This window comes from Cheilinus undulatus, linkage group 17 (assembly GCF_018320785.1).
Source record: "Cheilinus undulatus linkage group 17, ASM1832078v1, whole genome shotgun sequence".
In the NCBI taxonomy this organism is placed as follows: Eukaryota; Metazoa; Chordata; class Actinopteri; order Labriformes; family Labridae; genus Cheilinus; species Cheilinus undulatus.
In genome coordinates, this window is record NC_054881.1 from 27246891 (window position 1) to 27267679 (window position 20789).

The window sequence follows — 20789 nt, forward strand, 5'->3', positions numbered from 1 at the left end:
GAATAGAAAGGTTGCAGGCTAACATTAAGACACTAATACTCCCAGTAAAGCTCATTTTTTTCCTTTTCATATTAATAATAGTGAATGTATAACAAATCAAATTGAGCAGCATTAATATAAAAATCCCAAACACCTCTTTTTTTGACCAAAGGAGTTTCCGGTGACAGAAATAGAAACAAACTCAATGCCAGGAGTAATATGTACAATACATGACAATAACAGTGTGTGACGTTGTATGTGATAGGCGGTGCTGCTCCTACCTCAGTCACAGCAAAGCTGCGCTTCCCACAGGGCACAACCTTGTACCATTTGTCATGCAGCATGTCCATGAAGCCATCTGACTTGTACTGACTAACAAGCTCAGAGAAGTTGGAGGTGAGTGGAGAATTTTGAGGGAGGCCAATCCCATAACCTGCCAGTGGAAATAGACAGAGTCATTATTCCTCTGTCACAACAGCAAAATCATTTTCACTTCACCTCCATATACTGCCATTATTTTCAATCACTGGCTTCTAGCTGTGCAAGGAACAAAGGGAAAACAACAGCAGAAAACAGGCAGCCTGGGTCATTTTTACTGGGGCTTATTGGAAGAAGCCATTGTTACTCTAAAATAGAGAAAGTGTGATTAAAACTCAGGTTTTCTTTATCATGCCAAAAAGAGTGACAAATTCAGCCAAAGCCAATTACAGAAGTAGCTTTCCTTTGAAGCATACTGAACGATGTGTATCCTAAAGGCTTAAGCGTGCATTAAGTAATTAAGAACAGTGCTGGAATCTGGGACTATGGTGGCCTGTAATGGAAACAACCGCCATGGGAATGTTTTCACAGAGGGAGGAAGAGGCTGGCTAAATGGACAAGAGATTAACAGACAGTAGAGGATCTAAAGCTTTTGAAAGCTTAAAGATTAAAAACTGTTCAAAGTTGCGCATGTGATATTGTTGAGTTAAAGGGTTGTCAATTGCAGCCAGGCAGAAAGAACTCTAAAATGTACTGATAATTAAAATACTAAAATCTATATGTGAATACTGTTGTGGTGCAAGAGCTCAGGTTACTTTCTTACGTCATACTTACTAGTGCGTAATCTGATCTAAAACTCTCCTAGATACCTAATTAGTCAAAAATCACTAAAGCCATCCAGCATTTGTTAGACAGTGAAATGTTACCTGTTTTTACATGTCACCTTTTAGTTATGAAAAAATAAAAGCTTGGTAGCTTGGTTTTAGGCCTGTCATAATAAGCCACGAGAAAATTACTCATTCAAACTATGCCCTCAAGTGCATTAAACTATGTGGACATAATGCTGTACATGCTGCCTGAATTTTGCAAATTATTGTATCAGTTGTTTTTCAGATAAACCTTTTGCTAAGAAACTATTCAGCCCAATTGACAGTCTTGCTCTCTCACAATCAGATATTTTAGTCATTACAACACTGAGATGACAAAGCATTTTTGTATGTATACTTCCTGTGAAGCTGCCCTGCCACACCATCATCTGAATGAGATGAAGTGCTATGGCAGGAGACCGAGGAGAACCCCAGTGCTGACAAAGAGACATAAAAAGCCAGACTGGAGTTTGCAAAAATGTACCTGAGTAAGCCTCAATCTTTCTGGGAGAACATTTTGTATACAGATGAGACGAAGGTAGAGCTTTTTTGGAAAGGCAAGTCATTCTACTGTTTACAGAAAACGGAATGAGGCCTACAAAGAAAAGAACACAGTACCTACAGTCAAATATGGTGGAGGTTCAAAGATGTTTTGCGGTTGTTTTGCTGCCTCTGGCACTGGGTGCCTTGACTGTGTGTAAGGAATCATGAAATCTGGAGACTATCAAAAGATTTTGGGCCGCAATGTAGGCCCTAGTGTCAGGAAGCTGGGTCTGCGTCAGAGGTCATGGGCGTTCCAGCAGGACAATGACCAAAAACATATCTCAAAAAGCACCAAGAAATGGTTGGAGACAAAGCGCTGGGGAGTTCTGAAGTGGCCAGTAATGAGTCAGGATCTAAATCCCATTGAACACCTATAGAGAGATGTCAAAATTGCTGTTGCAAGAAGGCACCTTCAAATCTGAGAGACCTGGAGCAGTTTGCAAAAGAAGAGTAGTCCAAAATTCCAGTTGAGAGGTGTAAGAAGCTTGTTGATAGTTATGGGAAGCGATTGGTTTCTTGACTTTTGTGTAAAATTATGTTAATTTTGGCTTTTTTTTCTTCTGCTTTGTGTGTTGTTCCAGTGCACATAAAGAAAATAAACATGTGTATACCAAAAACATCTGTAATTGCAACAACTTCTGGGAGAAATGGTGTATTTTCTGGAAAAACTCCAGAGGTGCCAATACTTTCGTCCATGACTGTATGTTAGTGTATGTGCAGTTCTGCACATACAAAAAAACAGCACTCTCCAAAGAAAGGAACTTTCAGAGTGAGTGCTATTGAAATGAAACTGTGTCTTTTCCATTTGCAGTGGTGTGGACAGGCTTTCATAATGTCACAGAGCTTTCTGTCACAACATTCAACTCATCTCGTTGTAAATCTTGTAAATGTACTGGATTTTAATCCCAATTTAAAGTTCCACACTCTTTACATTGTTCTTTATGAAGCAGTTTCCCAGCCTTCATTAAGCATAAGGACACAGCAGCAATATGTAAGCCTTTCTTCTTCAGTCTCCTACAGATCATCAACTTAGGTCCCAGCTACATGAGGTACCCTGTATAGGTTTGAATTTGGTTGGGCCACTTTTATCTTTTTTGCCCTTATCATGAAAAAATAAATAAAATAAAATAAACAGTTTGCACCACAATTTAATGATTTTGTCTGCCTGAGAGAGTTCAAAGCTGTGAACTAAAACTGTGTAACTACAGAACCCACTTGCTATTCCAGAGCTGAAGTTGTTTTATGTATCTCTGTAACTTGTCAGTGTTTCATGTGCTCCCTTTTTAGCCTTATTTTTATACAGCTGTGTTTTGGAATGGTGTGTGAGATAGTCTCTTTCCTTGTAATAAGTTTTCTCTGTTGGTCATTCTTACCTTGAAAAGGATAAATGAATCTTAAGTGACTATTAAAAAAGACGTGATGTATAGTAGTTTTGATTGATGTGATACCTTCTATAGCAAACGGTTTTCCAACTGTGAGTGTTTTACAGTCTGCATCTATGGAGACTTCATAATCCAGCAGAGCTTTGTCCATGATAAAAGCATCCAGTTTTTGAGGGTCAGCCCTGTAACACAGAGAAAGTAGATATATTGGAAGTGCAAATGCAGATATAGCACAAATAGGTGACACCTTTGCTTCCTGCTCTCTATTCAACAACAAACAAGCTGTTTGTTCACACACAGAGACTTTAGGGATTTTCTTATTCTTTGTGTTCAGTTGAAACTCAGCTTTATTATGTGCCAACTATACAGCTTTCTGCAACACAACATCTTGTACTACGGAGAAATTTCAATGCTGACAATTTTTCGGGTACCAAGTCAACCACTGGTTCAGTATAATATACACAGTCTAAAATATAGCATTTCAAACTAAGTGTTTGTGATGATAGTAGACTGTTGATTTGAAATGTTCCCTGGGTGACTCTTTGATGGATGACTGGACAAGCAAACCAATAGCTAGACTGGAACTGATGTAGTCATGCATGGTGATGACAAATAAAACCCTAGCACTAGCACAGCAAAAGGAAAACTACCTCCTGCTGGGAGCCATCTCAAAAAGCTAGACTTTTAAAACAACCCTCTGAATTGCACATGAAAAATTTAACCTAACATGATCACCTCACTCCCTGTCTGCTATGCTGACTCTTTCTTTCCATTTCTGTCCTCATATCACACCTTTGACCTTAAGGAATGGGAAAAGTTTGGAGTAGAACTTTGAAAACTACCAGTCTGTTATCTGCCTGTTCTGTTATAGAGGCATGAAGAAAGATCACTTTGTCGCATCCCTCTATGTCTAAAACAGACACATAAAATAGTCAACACCAGACTCACAAACAACTGTAATATTGTTTGAAAGACCGGCGCAATGAGAAACATGAGTACTAAGACTGATAACAAATGAGGGTTGGGGTCGTCTGGAGGAAGTTCATCACCTTCACAGCTCAGAAACTTTGGCAAAGGCTCCAGGACTCAAGGCATACATACAACTAAAAGTTAATGTAGAAATTTTGTTCAAAATCTGACATTTGATATCTTCCTTAACCCTAATCATGTAGGTTTTAGGTACGTAGGTTATCATTTAGGTGCAATTTTAACCATGGGACACAAAACATGACATAGACATCACATGTGGGTAACTATATGTTTAGTGTTTGAAATTTGTAATAAATTTGGTCCAATAATTGAGAAACATTTCAAAAACATGCTGTAGAAACACTTAACACAACAATAGGGGATTTCAATAAATTGCTTTGTGTTGCTTCTTTGTAGAGCTTCCAAAGGGTAGTTTCACAGCAATCACTGGGAAGAGGAAAATCTCTCCATTGTGTAGGTCTTGTAGACACTTTTCCATACTTCTTTTGGTCACTTGCCAGTAATATTACTGCCAGTCAGAAAAATTTCAACCATTCTGCTTGCATTTTTGACTCCTGCCTGTCACACAGAGGTGAGATATTAGGGCACAACACTCTCAGCAAGGTTTTAACATATCAGCTCGTGTTTAATGACAGCTACGGCCTACCTGAATACAAATTCATTACATTTTCTACAAAGCCTTTTTAAGATAGCCTTTTTATTTCTCACTTCTTATCAGGACCCGTTTTGTTGCTCTGATTGGCCTGTAAAGATCTGACAGACAGAACATTCATCAAATCACCCTCCAAGTTTTTTTTCAAAGGCTCTGCCCTTTCCCAAATGCTGTCTATGAGTGGTTTACCAGATGAATGTGTGAAACAAATCCACCTGGTATGCCAGGTTAGTGCTGCTCATGATTTTATCAGAAGTTGAGGAAAACTGAGTTTACAGCATCATTCAATGCTGGTTGGGATGACACTGATTAGCCCAATAAGCCTAGCTGTTGTTGCTAACTGCTAATAAGCCTGGTGTCCTGTGTTGATCAAGATTGGTGTTTCTGTAGTGTTTAACTTGCATGAGTCGTGTTCAACTTCTGACTATCTGCTGTTTGAAGAAATCCGAAATACTCCAGTATCTTTGCTTTTAGCCAGCTGCCTTTGGATAAACACTATCCATGTTCCCGATCTAAGTACCAAGTTGTTTTGGTCTGAGGAGAGGTGTGCTGGGGCTGCAAGTCTATGGCTGCTGCTATCTGCTGGCTTTTTTGGCTAACTGCACCATGGGTGATGTAGGCCTATGTGTTAAAACTGCCGTCACAGCGTACACAGCCATATTGCCTTTGTAAAACTCGTACAAGGGGCGCATGACAATACATCGCCATATTGATTTTTTGGCCAAATTCATGCCTAGTGTTGTTGTACTCGAGAACTGTTATGTTCAGTATACTAACCATTGTAGATTGTGGTTGCACCCCATAGGCAGCACTCCTCTGAATCAGCAACATTCACGGTACAAAACTGTATAATGCCCAGAGGCATCTTGGGACAACTATGCAGATTAAGAGATGATTGTAAAATAATTTGAGTACAATTAGAAAAAAATCTTAAAGTGATTGGGTACTGTTTACTTTAAACTAAGAATGTGATCTATTTTGACCTCACTCAGACCGTCACCACGGTCTAACCATGAATGAAGCCATTCTTCTACCTATCTCGAGACCATAGTATCAACAAAATCATGTGACTGACCTTAGGAGGCTGGGAGAAGACTGTCTCAGACCCGTGGGTCCTAGCTACAGTCAAAAGGGGCTACAGACTTCGATTTCGGCGGCGGCCCCCACCTTTTTCCAGGGTCCATGTGACAACGGTAAAGGACCTAATCCAGGCAAGCATTCTGGCCAAAGAAATCATGGCACTGCTTCAAAAAGACGCTATTGCAAGGGTAAGTCTGAACGAACAGCACACTGGCTTTTATTCAGCATATTTCCTGGTCCCCAAAAAGGATGGGGGGCTTCGCCCCATCCTAGACCTCAGGCGCCTGAACATTTACATGAAGGTTTTACCTTTCAAGATGCTCCACACAAAGCATATCCTGGACTCAGTGGAGCCAGGGGAATGGTTTACCACTATCGATCTCAAAGACGCATATTTCCACGTCCCTTTATTTATGGAGCATCGGCAGTTTCTCAGGTTTGCCTTTCAAGGCCAAGCCTATGAGTTCAAAGTTCTCCCGTTCGGCCTCTCTCTGTCACCCAGGGTCTTCACAAGAGTGGTCGCGGCGGCCCTGCTACCACTTCAAAGGGCAGGGCTGAAGATCATGCCATATCTCAACGATTGGATGATATGCGCAGCTTCTCGCGAACAGGTCATGCAGGACACAGAGAGGGTCCTGACCCACATTCAGTCACTTGGCTTCAAGGTGAACTTCGAGAAGAGCAACCTAGAGCCACGGCAGGAAACAGTCTTTTTGGGGTTGTGTCTGAATTCGGTCACAATGAAGGCATCTCTGACGCCCCAGAGGGTGACCAAGATTCTCGGGACCCTTCGCTCATTTCGTGCAGGCAGACGCTTAGAACTGGTCCATTTTCAGAGACTGCTGGGACTGATCTCAGCAGCAGTGGTGGTTGTTCCACTAGGTCTTCTCAGGGCCCGGCCACTCCAACGGTGGCTGAATGCCTTCAAACTACACCCACACAGGGACAGGCGTGTGAAGCTCCTTGTAACACAGGCGTGTTTGAGAGCCCTGCGTCCTTGGCGGAGCTACAGGACACTTACAGGGGGAGTCCCCCTGGGAAACCTGCCTTCCAGGTGGACGCTTGTATCAACAGATGCCTCACGCACAGGTTGGGGGGCAGTGTGGGAAGGCAGGATGGTGAGGGGTCTTTGGAGACCCCCATGGGACAAGGAACACATCAATGTGCTGGAGCTCAGGGCTGTTCATCTGGCCCTAAGAGCCCTGTTACCCTTCATAGATGGCAGACACGTCCTTGTGAGGACAGTCAGCTCTGCCACTGTGTATCATATAAATCACCAGGGGGGTACGAGGTCTCACCAATGCCTCAAGGTGGCTCATAGTCTGCTGTTCTGGGCCTTCCCACGCCTGGCCTCCCTCAGGGCGGTTCATATACCAGGAGTCCTGAACAGGGGTGCAGATCTCCTCTCCCGGTCGTGGCCGCCCCCAGGAGAATGGAGGCTACACCCACAAGTAGTGACAGTGTTGTGGGCGCACTTTGGTGTACCGCAGGTCGATCTCTTTGCATCACAGGAAACAACTCATTGTCAAGAGTGGTTCTCCCTGACTTATCAGAGCAGGACCTTGGGCCTGGATGCACTGTCTCACGAGTGGCCGGAAGGGTTACTTACACTTTTCCCCCACTACCCCTGGTTACCCATGTGCTGACCAGGGTCAGTCAGGGGGCTTACAGGATTCTGTTGATAGCACCCCACTGGCCAAGGAAACACTGGTTTCCAGCCCTTCTTCACCTGGTGCCCGGCAAACCCTGCCCTCTTCCACTCAGGGCAGATCTCCTCTCTCAGGCAGCGGGACAAATCTGGCATCCAAACCCAGCTATCTTACAGCTGTGGGCCTGGCCCCTCCTCAGTTCACCTCTCAGGATCTGAGTGAGGCTGTCTTGGAGACCATAAACAATGCCAGGGCACCCTCGACACGAACCAATTACCAACAGAGGTGGAGGCTGTTCTCTTCTTGGTGCCAGGACAGAGAACTGGACCCTGTCACCTGCCCTCTGGCCTCAGTGCTCCACTTCCTCCAGGCTCTCTTGGAGTCAAGGAGGGCAGCTAGCACCCTGAGGGTTTACACCGCAGCCATCTCTGTGTTTCATGAGCGAGTAGGGGGTCTTTCTATGGGGAAGCACCCTCTGGTGTCCCAGTTTCTCAAAAGGGCCAGCCGTCTACAACCTGGCAGGTGTCTGAGAGCCCCATAATGGGACCTCCCCCTGGTGTTGAGGTCATTAGCTGGGGCCCCATACGAACCACTAGAACAGTCATCTCTTAAACTTCTGTCACATAAGACAGCTTTTCTCTTAGCTATGTGCTCGGCTTAGAGGGTGGGTGAGCTACATGCACTCTCTGTGAGTGATGAATGTTTAAGATGGAAACCTGGGAATGCCAGGGTGTCTCTCTGGCCAAATCCATTCTTCCTACCCAAGGTAGTGAGTCCTCAGGCTGTGAACCAGGCTATTGATTTGGAGGCTTTTCATCCTGAACCAGCCTGTCAAGGGGGAATAGCTCTCCACACACTGTGCCCAGTACGGGCACTGAGGGCGTATGTTGAGCGGACATGACAGCTGAGACAGGCACATACTCAGCTGTTTGTGTGTTATGGCCACTTCATGGGCAGCTTTGAGGGGAGTGGCCCTCAGTGACATATGTGCGGCAGCATCATGGAGCTCACCATGTACTTTGCTAGATTTTACAGAGTCAGTGTGACATCTGCAGCGATCGGCTCCACTGTTCTCATGTCGGCCGCAGAACATAATGACGAGGCAGAATCTTAAGTTCCTCGCGACCTTATTGCCATGATTCATCCATGGTTAGACCGTGGTGACGGTCTGAGTGAGGTCAAAATAGATCGTAAGTTATGTCCATAACTATGGATCTATGAGACCGAACGAGGACCGTCACCATCTCTTGTCGCTCGGAACAGGCTGAGGCGTTCCAGGCAAGAGGAAGAGGCGTCTTCCCCGGATGTACTATATGCCCTCAGGCCAGCCTCCTAAGGTCAGTCACGTGACTTTGTTGATACTATGGTCTCGAGATAGGTAGAAGAATGGCTTCATTCATGGTTAGACCGTGGTGACGGTCCTCGTTCGGTCTCATAGATCCATAGTTATGGACATAACTTACGTTCTCTTAACTCAGAAGTATCTGTTTTGGGTTATTAAATTAACATGACTCATTTTTTTAACAACCTTCAACCCTCCGGGGATACAGTTAAGGGTTTCAGGAAGAATAAACAGACCTCAAAATTGTCATCAATTTCTAGAAACAATAATAAAAATGGGTGCATGGAATTAGGAATATAATAATGTCATGATAAAAATGTGATTATGTCATTGACCAAAGTAAAATCTCTAACAACAGTTGAGCTGTTAAGGTAAAACATAAATAACTACATCTTGAAACACTGTGTTAATCTTAACCTTGAAAGCATCTTTAACACTTTTTTGCATTGTCATATAAAATCTGAATATTCAATGTTTGGTTGATGCACTTTGCAGTGGATGATTAAATCAACAATAGGATGTAATACAGTATCTTGTAACTCTTGCCTTCTCCCTTGAGAAGAAAACCTTATGCTAAGTTACATTTCAGTGCTTGTATGGTGTCTTGTTCACCAATTGCAATTTTCTAAAGATGACATTTTCCCTTGAACCCTCTAATCATTTCACAAGCTCAGTAAAAAATCTTGTTTCGTCCATTGAAATTGCGTTCTATCCTGCCTAGGCCTGCATTCCAGCTGCTTTTTCTCACTATATTCTGCTGTGCTCCATGGGGATGCCAGTTGAATGTTGAAGCGGCTTAGGATGACAGCAATGGCAGAGTAAGGAGGAGTGTGAGATGTGAATGCAAACACGCAAGCTTGTGGTGGAGAATGACAGCATTTTTTTCCCCAAATGTTGTTTTCTCTTGGACAGGCACAGCTACTCCTTTTTTTAGAGATGATGTGTTTTTTTTTGCACCCTCTTAATGATGACAGCAAGAGATAACTCATTGAATAGCAACTAAATATAAAAGGGACAGATGACGGTTGTACCAGGCTCAGTGATGACTACAGTGATGAAAATACAGAGCAGGCCCTCTTATAAGTGTGTGTACCTGAATGCATAATGTCAGTGGCAATATTTATAGTATAACATTGCCTTACTTGAGATTATGAATGCCATCGGGTGTAGCTGGAACATTGTATCTTCTCATGTACTCATGCATCTCAGGGAAACTCTTCTTGACGTAGTCCTCAGCACTGCTTTCTCTCACTGTAGCAAATCGAAATCCCTGAGAGGGATGGTGCAACTGCAAGAAAGAAGAATGAACCCAAAAGTTACCTTTAGAATGCTTTCAAAATGCATAAATATTGATTGGTATTAATATTACTAGTTTTCATCAGTTGTTTTTTCTGTCTTTATTAATAGTATTTCTTTCATTTTCTTTTCTTTTCATTTTTTTTCTTTTGCTAGAATGAACTTTCAATAACCCTGCACTCTTCTGATTTGGAGAGTTGGAAAGTTAAAAGAAAAAAAAACACTGATTACCTCAGACCACCTGCTTTTACAAAAGTGGTTCCATTAAAGAGTTTTCTGCTGAATTAAAATCTAAAACACTTTCAAAGTATCCAGTCTGCATTTACATTAATTGTCTTTTTCTTTAAATAGAGCTCTTCCTATCTATCTATCTATCTATCTATCTATCTATCTATCTATCTAAATGCCCAAACTCATGAGATATTTATTGCCAAACTTTTTCCCCCTGAATTTGCAACCTTCAGCGAAAAGTTGGGGACAGGAGTGTGCCTATCACTTTACCTTTTCTTCCACAAACTCTCTGTACATGTCAGGAGAGTAAATACAATAACATATAAATAATGAAAGTGGAATTCTTTCTCATTCTTGCTTGATGTACATCCTAAGTTGCTTGGGTCGTTGTATATTGTGCCTTACAACTGGCCACGTGTTTTTAGTGGACATAAGTCTGGACTATATGCAGGCTAGTCCAGTACCTGCACTCCTATTGTTACGCCAAGCTGTCGTAATCCATGCAGAATTTTACTTGTCCCCCAAAAAAAGACATCTTCTGGATGGAAGCATATGTTACTCCAGCACCCTTCACAGATGTGTGTTACCCATGCCACACCCTCACACCATCACGGATGCTGACTTTTGGATAGAAGCGATGAAAAGCTACCAAAAAGCAGTTAAAGGTGCAAGGGCAGTTTTTTATTCTAATTTAATTTTAGCTCATCATTCTAACCCTAGAGTTTTAAGGTTTTAGAGTCCACTACCACCCCCTCCCCTTCTCATTTTAGTGATGCTTCAAACGATTTATGTGAGAAGTTTTTAGTCTATTTTAACAACAAAGTAAAGGGCATAAGAAACAATATTAAACCCCCAACCTATATTTTAAACACAAGTAGGGAATTATATTAGTAGTTTTGAGCATGTGTCCTTGTCCTTTTTATCTGAGATTTTAGCCCAGATGAAAACAGCTACATGCAGTCTTGATGTTATTCCCACCAAATTTCTCAAAGAGGTTTTTAGCATGGTTGGACCCAGTATTTTCTCAATAATCAATAGTTCTTTAGCAAAAGGTGTAGTTCCCTCTGTTTTTAAACACGCTGTGGTCCAACCTCTTTTAAAGAAACCCAACCTTGACCCCTCTGATTTAATAATTTTAGACCTATTTCAAAACTACCTTTTTTATCCAAGGTTTTAGAGAAGGTGGTTTTTCAACACAGCTTTTATCTTTTATCTCTCACAGTTACTTCTTTGAGAAATTCCAGTCTGGTTTTAGAGCAGGTCACAGCACTGAGACGGCCCTCCTCAAGATGACCAATGATTTATTTTTAGCAGCAGATAGAGGGGAGGGAGCCATTTTAATCCTTTTAGATCTCAGTGCAGCATTCGATACTATTGATTACAATATTTTAATAGAGCGTCTCAGAGACTGGGTGGGCATCAGGGACACTGCACTTAGCTGGTTTTATTCTTATCTTTTAGAACGAACCTTTGTGGTCACCATAGGTAACCACTCCTCCTCTAATTCGACTCTTACCAGTGGTGTACCGCAAGGTTCTGTTTTAGGTCCGATTTTATTTTCTATTTATATGCTGCCCTTTGGTCAAATAATTCAGAATCAAAAAGTCCCCTTTCACTGCTACGCAGACGACACACAGATATACCTGCCCCTAAACCCTGGGGACCCTAGAAGCCTAGCTGCTGTAAAAGACTGCCTGTTTGATATTAACTGTTGGATGGCCCAGAACTTTCTACAACTAAACAACTGCAAATCTGAAATAATCATGTTCAATTTACAGTGTTGGGTAGCATTACTTTTGAAACTAACTTGTTAGATTACTGCATTACATACTGAGAAAAGTACTTTGTTACGTTATTGCGTTACCTACTTCTAAAACTAACGCATTAGAGTACTTTTGAGTTACTAAATATTAAAACCCTTTAGCCACTCGTTCCACTCGGCGGTTGTAAAAATGGCAGATAAAGACCACACGTCAAGCTGATTCAATGAAAGCAAATGGAGCTTTTAAACTTGTTTCACCAGGATGCTGTTCTTGTCCCTTTCATCCAAAAATCCATCATAATGGGGATAATTCCACAGTGGCCTGCTGTCCTCTTTGACATCTCACTGGCTTAACAAGCTAACAATGCGCGTGTAATGGCACAGAATGTTTACCTTCCACTGGCACATGCCAACGTGACTACAGGAAGAGAGAAGGACAAACGGAGCAGATGCTTAAAGGAGCTTCTTTATTTCTTTCTCTCTTTTTGAAACCACAAAAGAAAATGTAGAGTATTGGGGTACTGAAGGTGTCAAATTCAGAATGTTGTGTATATTCTTTTTCTTAAATGAGTTTGGACATTAAATATATTGTCTTTGTGCTAAAGTTAAGTTAATAAGTTAATAATTTTCAAATCATTGTTCACAGTTTAAAACAACATCTCATTAACTAGGGCTATCAGTATCAATCTATCACTATGTTCAAACAGATTTAGGTCTTATCTTAAAACATTTTAATCTTTTGATTGCATAAATCACACTCTGTTACTTTGTCACTTCAGCTGTACTGTAAGTGCTCCCTCTGTCCCTTTGAGGGCATTGCAGTCAAGGTCATCTTTGGATGATTAATCTTGTTCTAGTGTTTAATCTTACTCAATATATTTAATTTCAGAAGTGTTAATTTTGCTAGCTATATTAAACTTGTTCTTTTCTTGAGATTGAAAAGCCTTCTAGTTTATATCACATTTTAGTTATTTCTATCCTTCATAGTTTTGGTCTAGTTTTAGTTGACAACAACTGAAATACATCTTTGTCCAGTTTTAGTTAATAAAAAGTCCTGACTTGAAACATTCCTTCTCTTTTCTTGAATCTCATGCAAATCCAATGTGTGTGTTCTAGGCACCCTGCAAAACCTGGTAGTCTAAAGCTGAATGCCAAAAGATTCACCTACCTAACAGCTTGTGCTCTCTCATATTATGGATTTTTAATGTCCAACAAAAGCTAAACTACATTTTAGTCTCATTTAGTCTCCTTGACAAAAATGAAACTTACCCTTTGTCAGAATTTTTGTCCTGAGAGATCTATTTTAGGAAGTTTTTGTCTAATCTTCCTCATGGATAAAAAAGTAATTGATGAACATTTTCAGTCCTAGTTTTGGTCGACAAATTAAGACTGTTTTAGGTGAGGAATTTCTCATTTACTTCTATTTATTTTTCCAGTTAGTTTCTCACATTATGCAAACTAGAGTGATGACTGGTAGAACTGTTCGACTGTTCTTTGCTAACCTTGCTTTACTCAGTCAGTGCACTTTTTTTTTATATGTTACACTGTTATCCTCTAAGGAAAAAAATAAACTCTGTATTTCACACAGAAAGCTCTCTGAAGAAAATCATGGCTTTAAACTACGCAGGTGTTGTATTGCAGCACTTAAGATAATAATATAATAATAATAATTTCTTTACATCCAGAATGAAGTCACTGGTATTAATTGCTTTACATTGTTGATTTGTACTTAAAAGTTTGAGTTTTGCAATTTAGAATTTCAATTAATCACACTTCACAATTTAAATTCTATATAATCTATGAATAATGAGGAATGCTACTTCTAAAGGTAAACAAGCCCTATGGCTATATCATGTGTAGCTCTGGTTCTATTTTTGTTTTCTAAGAATAAAATGAGCAGGTCTGTATTACAATAGTTTCATGAGATTTGGCTGAACATGAGGCACCACTCTTACAACCGTCATTAGACCCAACCAAATGTTGCTGAGTCGTGATTGATGCAAGGAATTAAATAATAGAATCCCAACCTCTTCAAAATAACATCTAGAAAAGAAAACATCTAACATGTGAAATCCTCTCATCTAAAAAGGTTTAAGCATTAGTGAAAATGAGTATTTAAATGAAAGACGTTATCAAACTTTTAACCAAGTCATTTGGAATACCACACAATTTTTGATTCTGTACCTTTGGATCATGTATCCCTGACAGTTGTTCATATGTTTTCTCCCCGACCATGACAGCAGCTAGATTTGCAGTATAGGTGGACAAACAGAACAGACAAAAGATGGCCCAGAGATTCATCAGCAGCCGGCCTGTCCAGCACTTTGGTGGCTTGATGGCCACTGTTCTCCCAAATAGAATAGCATAGCATACATTGAGCGCTGATGAGAAGGAGAACACCCGGTCACGGTTGCGCCCACGTGGCGTCATGCCAAATGGACTGTGCCACTCATACAGGGTGAGGAAAACTGCTGTGACATGGAGGGAGACAAAGATGCCAAGCCACATGGACCAGTGAAGAGGCCACATGAAGGCACCAATGGGGGCTGCTGTATCACGAGTCCGAACCTGGACAAGAAGTGGCACAGGATTGGAAAACAAATAAGAAATTAGAGACATCATTTTGTAAAGAAGTGTCACAATATACTTTAGTATATTTCCACTTCCTCTTTCCACATCCTTCCTTTAAGTCATATAATCCATGTACAATTTTAAAAGTCTGCCTGTATCTGTATATGCGTTTGGATCTTACCTGTCTGGCTGTACAAATTGTGAAAAGAGGATGTAATGAAAAAAAGAAAAAAAATCACATAGAAGGATTTAGAATACATTTCAGTGTCCTCTATACTGTGTAACCATCTGTTCTATTATATGCTGAAGCTGTGTGAGTGTTGCATTTGGGTACTAATCAGCAATTCAGCTAACGATCATATGTTTCAGCTTGGGAAGATAAGGAGTGGTACAAAAAAGGCACAGCGGCAGGATGAGATTCTATAATTAACAAAAGCTTGTTGCACCAATAAGCCACTGATCTAATGGCCTAGCATGAATTGGGCAAAAATGATTTTGATGATCCAACAGTGCACTGTTAGCAAATGCAAATATACCAATAAATGTGTGCCATGATGTCTGGGAAAGAGATACTATTGACTGAATCAAAAATAAAATAAAACAAACTGATCAGAACAGTGTACTCTGAATAAAAAAAGAGCATCCTCTACTACAGTGGCATACTAAGATACAGAGGGTAGAGTTATTTTCACCATCAGCCTATCAGCAGGGAAGTAAGATAAAGTTATAAAGGGGTCAGTGCACAATCTGTACATTCACCTGTCTAAACCATAGGGAATTGCAATAAAATAAAAAAAAAAAAGCAAGACTTGCAGTAATAAAACTCTGCCATAGTGACCACCAGCATACCAAGAGGAGAGAGTTGAGGTGAGGTCAATGACAGAAAGCAGAAAAGTGGCAAAAAGGTTGCAGAAGTGAGACATATAACAAAAGACCTACATTAAAAAGACAGAGGAAAAATGAAAAGAGAGAAAAAGAGCAGTACTGACCAGAATTCCAAGGCTGGTGGAGAAGAAGGGTGAGGTGAAGTCAATAACTTGGCTTCTAGCTGAATTTATGCTAAAAGACGTCACTGCCAAGTGGGCAGCACCACTGAGCAGATCCCCCACCAATCCTGTCCACCGCCCATTTTTGAACCCCCCATACTTCCCATCACCAACAATATAAAGGTCAAAAGTGAATCCCATGTCCTCAGCCAGTTTCTCTAGCAGGTCAATGCAGTATCCATAACAACACTTCTTGTGCTCTGTTGGAACAGATCCATTAGGTCCTGCCAGGTTCTGGAAAAGCTTCTCCAAGACTGAAGATTCATTAGTGAGAGGGTCGAGGCACAACTGGCCTGCTGGACACAGCCCATCCCCATCTACCTCACGGGTAAATACAAACGGGTGCTCCACCAGAGTAACCACCCGCATATGAAGCCTTGTGGATCGTCGCCAGTCACCTCCGCCCCCAGAACCCTGATGGCTTGGCCAGGCCCCCTGGTCCATTAGAATGTTCCCCCTTCGCCAGCGTCCCAGGCGTGTCCAGGTTGGCTGGCCAAGGGGATCCAGCTGAAGGGACCAGATGTAGTGATGCGACTCTGAGATGATTTTCTGGCTGTTAGTGTCTCTGGATATAAAACCACTCTGGCCCTCAAATGATGTGTTGGACAGAAATCTGAAATGAAATGAGGGAAAATAAAATGAAAGGACAAAAGGGGGAAACAGGGGAAGGAGAATGTGGGAAGGAAAATAAGAGAACAGAGGATAGCAGAAGCGTTAGAGGGGGAAGATCATTTTTATTCTTTTCATAATTTCAGTTGACCTTGATAGAGACAGCAAATTTAGAAACCTGTGCTGTCTGTATCCTGCATTGTTGGAAGCAGTTTAACCGATAAAATCTTGATAAGCAAAGAGACAAAAATATATACACGTTTAAAAAGAAGTGGTCTATCAGTCAATGCTAGGATAACGATTTTGGCGATTATAGTACATACCCTTAAGGACTTTGGATGTGCTAAAATGGGTACCTTCAAAGTTGGGGACTCACTGTGATTGATTTGATCTGTTAGCATATGGCTAGATTTCTATCAGTTTGATTCTTCAGAAATTAATCTATTCTTTTCAAATTACAGTGGCAAGAAAAATCATGCAAACCCTTTGAAAAGATCAAGTTCTCTGCATTAATTGGTCATCAAATATGATCTCAGTCGCATCTTAGTCACAAGAATAGACAAACACAATGTGCTTAATACCACACAAATATTAATATTTAAAGTATTTATTCAATGCAGCTATTACAAATGAACAGTGCTGCTGGAAAAAGTAAGTGAACCCTGGATTAAATAACTGGTTGAACATCCTTTGGCAGCCTTTGGCTCACTCAGTGGCATCTCTGACAACAGCACCATCGTTTGTTCCCAGCCTCCAAAAAATAGATTTGTGATTTTGAGAAACTGTGATTTTGTGGTAACTTTTATTAATCTTGTTAAATATTGCTGATTTTAGTTGGTATTTTCAATATTTACATCTTTTGGATAAATTGTATATTTAAGTGCAACTAGTCCCTCTTTGGTTTGTATCCTTAGAATTTCATTTAAATCATTGTAAAAGCCATTTATTTGAGAAACTGTAAATAAATTATTGTTAATATCTGCATTTTTACTCTGTTTGTTAGTTTGGGGACTGGGAACAAATATTTCTTTGTTCTCAGTTTATCATGTTGTGCACCTTCCCCCTAGACAGGTGTGTAACTCTTTTTCTGAAGAGTCAATAGCCTGAGGGTTCACTTACTTTTCTAGCAGCAATAAACACACAGAATTGTTTGTGCAGTATTATGTTAAGAACATATTGTGTTGTGTATACTTGAGACTTAGATGCAGCTCAGATCACATTTGATGACAAATTAATGCAGAAAACTAGATAATTTCAAAGGGTTATGTTTGCAATCATAAGTTCCAGATATAAAAGTTCCTCATCCAGATTTAGATTATCTTATTAAGGCGTCTGGCGAATTGCTATCCTCTATGTCTTTGTAATCTGCTTTATTTATATTGAAGATGTTGTTAGAGAACAAGTTATTTTCTGTCTTCAGACGGTTGTTTTTGCGTGTCAGTCTCTGTTGGGATACAAAATCACTTTTACTGCATAAAATACCATTTTATGTTCCTGCCATTCAGTTTTAATACTAGTAATAATCTTTTGCCCACATAGGGTTTTTAATACTTCTCTTTATATTAGAAAAAAAGCCTTACATTTGATTATAGGGATCTGAACAAATATCCAGCCATATCAAAAAAGAAAACATTCTCAACAAAACTCTACATTCTGATGTATTATAAATTCATATTAATTTTAGGTACATTCTACTTGTATAATTACAACTGCATGGCTATTTCTAGGTGTTAATTGTGATTCTATCAAATACCATGAACTCTAAGGTTTCAATCTTACACCCAGTATGAACTAAATTTCCACTAGAAGTTCTGAAGGTCTTAAAAGAGGTCCTTTAAAATTGTTAGAGATATAAATAATAATAAAATATAATAAAAAAAAAAACAAAATTCTCTAAAATTACCAAGACATGCCAAAATTTATCTGATAATTCTTAAACATTTTTTAAAATACCTTTTAAAAATACCCCAAAAATGTTCTCAGATATTCCCCAAACCTTTCAGTAAACCTTCTGAAAAGCCTTAAGATTAAAAAAAAATATTCACCATAAATTCGATGGAAATTCTTGGAAAAATTCAAGCAAATTCCCTCACATTTCTTAGCAAATTCCCATGAACATTTTAAACCAAATTTCCCCAAACTTCCAAACAAATGTAAAAAACAATCCAATTTTCAATCAAATTCCCCAAATTTAAATATTTCTCAAATTCCCATTAAGTACAATGAATCAGCAGTGTAAGGAGAGTAGAGTTAGGCAGATATCACAATTTAGCCAGAAAATGACTTAGGCAATTATGCTATGAGGCTAACGATATGAACATACTATGTGACTTTTATGTCTACAGCACACATCATAGCCACATGGGGGCTCCAACCTGTAATGCCCTGTCCACCATACTAAAACAGAAAACAAGGCTCTACCAGTCACTAGATAGAGAGCTACAGTCGCAGTTACTGATGCTTGGCTATTAAAAAAAGAAACATTTTTCCTGGCCAGAAAGCCAGGTGAAGTAGCTTCTTCCAGCCTCATCAAACAGAAAGTCCCAGGTCAGGACCAGAGTAAGTCTGGCATTAAAGTTAGCCAAGCTAGCCCCAGGCATCATCTAAAAACCAGCCCAAAGACGGTGCAGAGGGTAGACTTGATAATTTTTAATGTACGGACAACAGATTTTTTGGGTCAGGATGTCTTGTACCTAGTAAAAAGTGTGTCACATTAAAAAAGTTTGAGAAACACTCATCTAAGATTGAGTGTTTCTATCTGACACCAAGTACTGAGTCAAAATGCATAAAGAAGAAGAATGAAACAGCTGTCTAAATTGGGGATAACACATGCTCGTCTTCTTCTCCCTCCCTTAGGGTTCTTTTGTGCTATTACGCTAATTCTGGTCGTTGACTCTTGAGAACTCACTGAAACTACCATCTGCAAAGGGATATGTGATGTTAATATGGCAAAAAGGGAAGATGATGGAAGTGCTGCTGAAGCAGGAAAGGTTACAAAATAAAAGATAAAAATGACTAATCTAACAAACTGATGGATGTCAACTAAACAATTAATATCTCACAGTAAAGATAAGACACTAATTGGCCTATAGATAAAAAAAAATAAAAATAAGAATACTCTGTGTAAGAGTCTTGCACAGCCAACAAGGACTGTTCTAAATTATGTTGCTTTTTTAAAATGTCCAGCTGGACAAATGCATTTTTAACATATTTAGTATTTTTCTAGCTGTAGATGTGCTATTATATTTTAAGTGTACTGAAAAATATCAGCTTAATGACACACTGTGCATCAAAGAGACATATTATCTCAGTGGCCTTAACTGCTGTTAAAAGTGTGCATTTGTGTGTGACAGGATAAGGCAGGCTATGGTACAGTGCTCACGCCATCTCTCTCACTGAGCCGTGCCACTGACTGTCTGAGAGTGTCAGATACCAGAGCAGATGCACACACTCACACCCACACACAGAAAACACACACTTGTCTGTTGGAGTGGATATGTTTGGACAGAAGAAAGAATGCAGGCATCCCTTCTGTGCAGCAGAAACAAATACAACTCTTCCACATGCCTCCAGGAGGAAGTGATGTACATGATGTGACCTTTTCACTGAACATCTCTTTTGTGTCACCTTGCTCACCAGAAAATTTCTCTTCCCACCACCTTGTCTTCTTTAACAGGGGTTAAGTCAACCTGACAGCTCAACTAGTGTGTCTGAAGGTCGGTGTCTTGGCTGTCGCTTGTAAACGTTCAGGTACATGGAGTGGGTGCCTTTTCCCTCACTGAACACAATGGAAGTGAAACGTGCTTAAACATTCTTGATAGTGCAGATAGAAGTTAGGTATTCAAAGTGAAATGTAACATTTCAGTAAAAGGTCACATTTTAGTTTGTGCTGAGCAAAGACAATATCCTCTGAGCGTGTTTCATTGTTGGAATCAAAAGTCATAGACTGTATCATTCTAAAAATAGCATGGGGGAGATGTATAGGTGTGTCTGAGGGTTTCATACAAAGTCACTCAAACATTTCTCTATTCAACTCGTGCAACAAACATGACATGCTTCAGAAATAGATATGATTTTAATAATTAAATGGCAAATGTGAGTGTAGAGTGCATCAGAGTTACAGCTATTCCATGTCTCTTTTGACAGTTCATTTTCTCTGATGCATGACCAAGACAGCAGAAAAAACAGACTGATGGGACTACACTGGTGTGGGGCTCACATAATCAAAATTCAAAGTTTCTCATTACATTGATCCTGATTGACTTCTCTATTAATGAACTATTGAATTCCTCTAATTGCCTTGGATAATAGAGTTTAAATGGACTCAACCACAGGACAGACATTCCTGTCTTGGATGTTTGGGACACTTTATTGGTCTCTTCTACTTGTTTCATAGGGATGTGACACACAGAGCAAGTGTCATTGTTAGTTTCACTTGATGCCAGGGCTGGACTGGGGAGGAAATTCAGCCCCTCACAGCAGGCCAATATATAACATAATGTTACATACATTGCTTTGTCCCCCTTACTACAT

At 40.2% G+C, this 20789-nt stretch overlaps 1 protein-coding gene across 1 annotated transcript in view; it reads right to left on the reverse strand.

The window, feature by feature from the left end:
- The window catches only part of grin3a (glutamate receptor, ionotropic, N-methyl-D-aspartate 3A), a 77041-nt gene that overhangs the window by 18259 nt on the left and 37993 nt on the right, over window positions 1–20789 (reverse strand). Inside the window, exons 4-8 of the mRNA XM_041811182.1 lie at window positions 15591–16260; window positions 14215–14598; window positions 9884–10029; window positions 3095–3210; window positions 261–412 (exon numbers count right to left, since the gene is read on the reverse strand). Coding sequence (XP_041667116.1) covers window positions 261–412; window positions 3095–3210; window positions 9884–10029; window positions 14215–14598; window positions 15591–16260 — 1468 coding nt within the window. The remainder of the gene's footprint in view (window positions 1–260; window positions 413–3094; window positions 3211–9883; window positions 10030–14214; window positions 14599–15590; window positions 16261–20789) is intronic.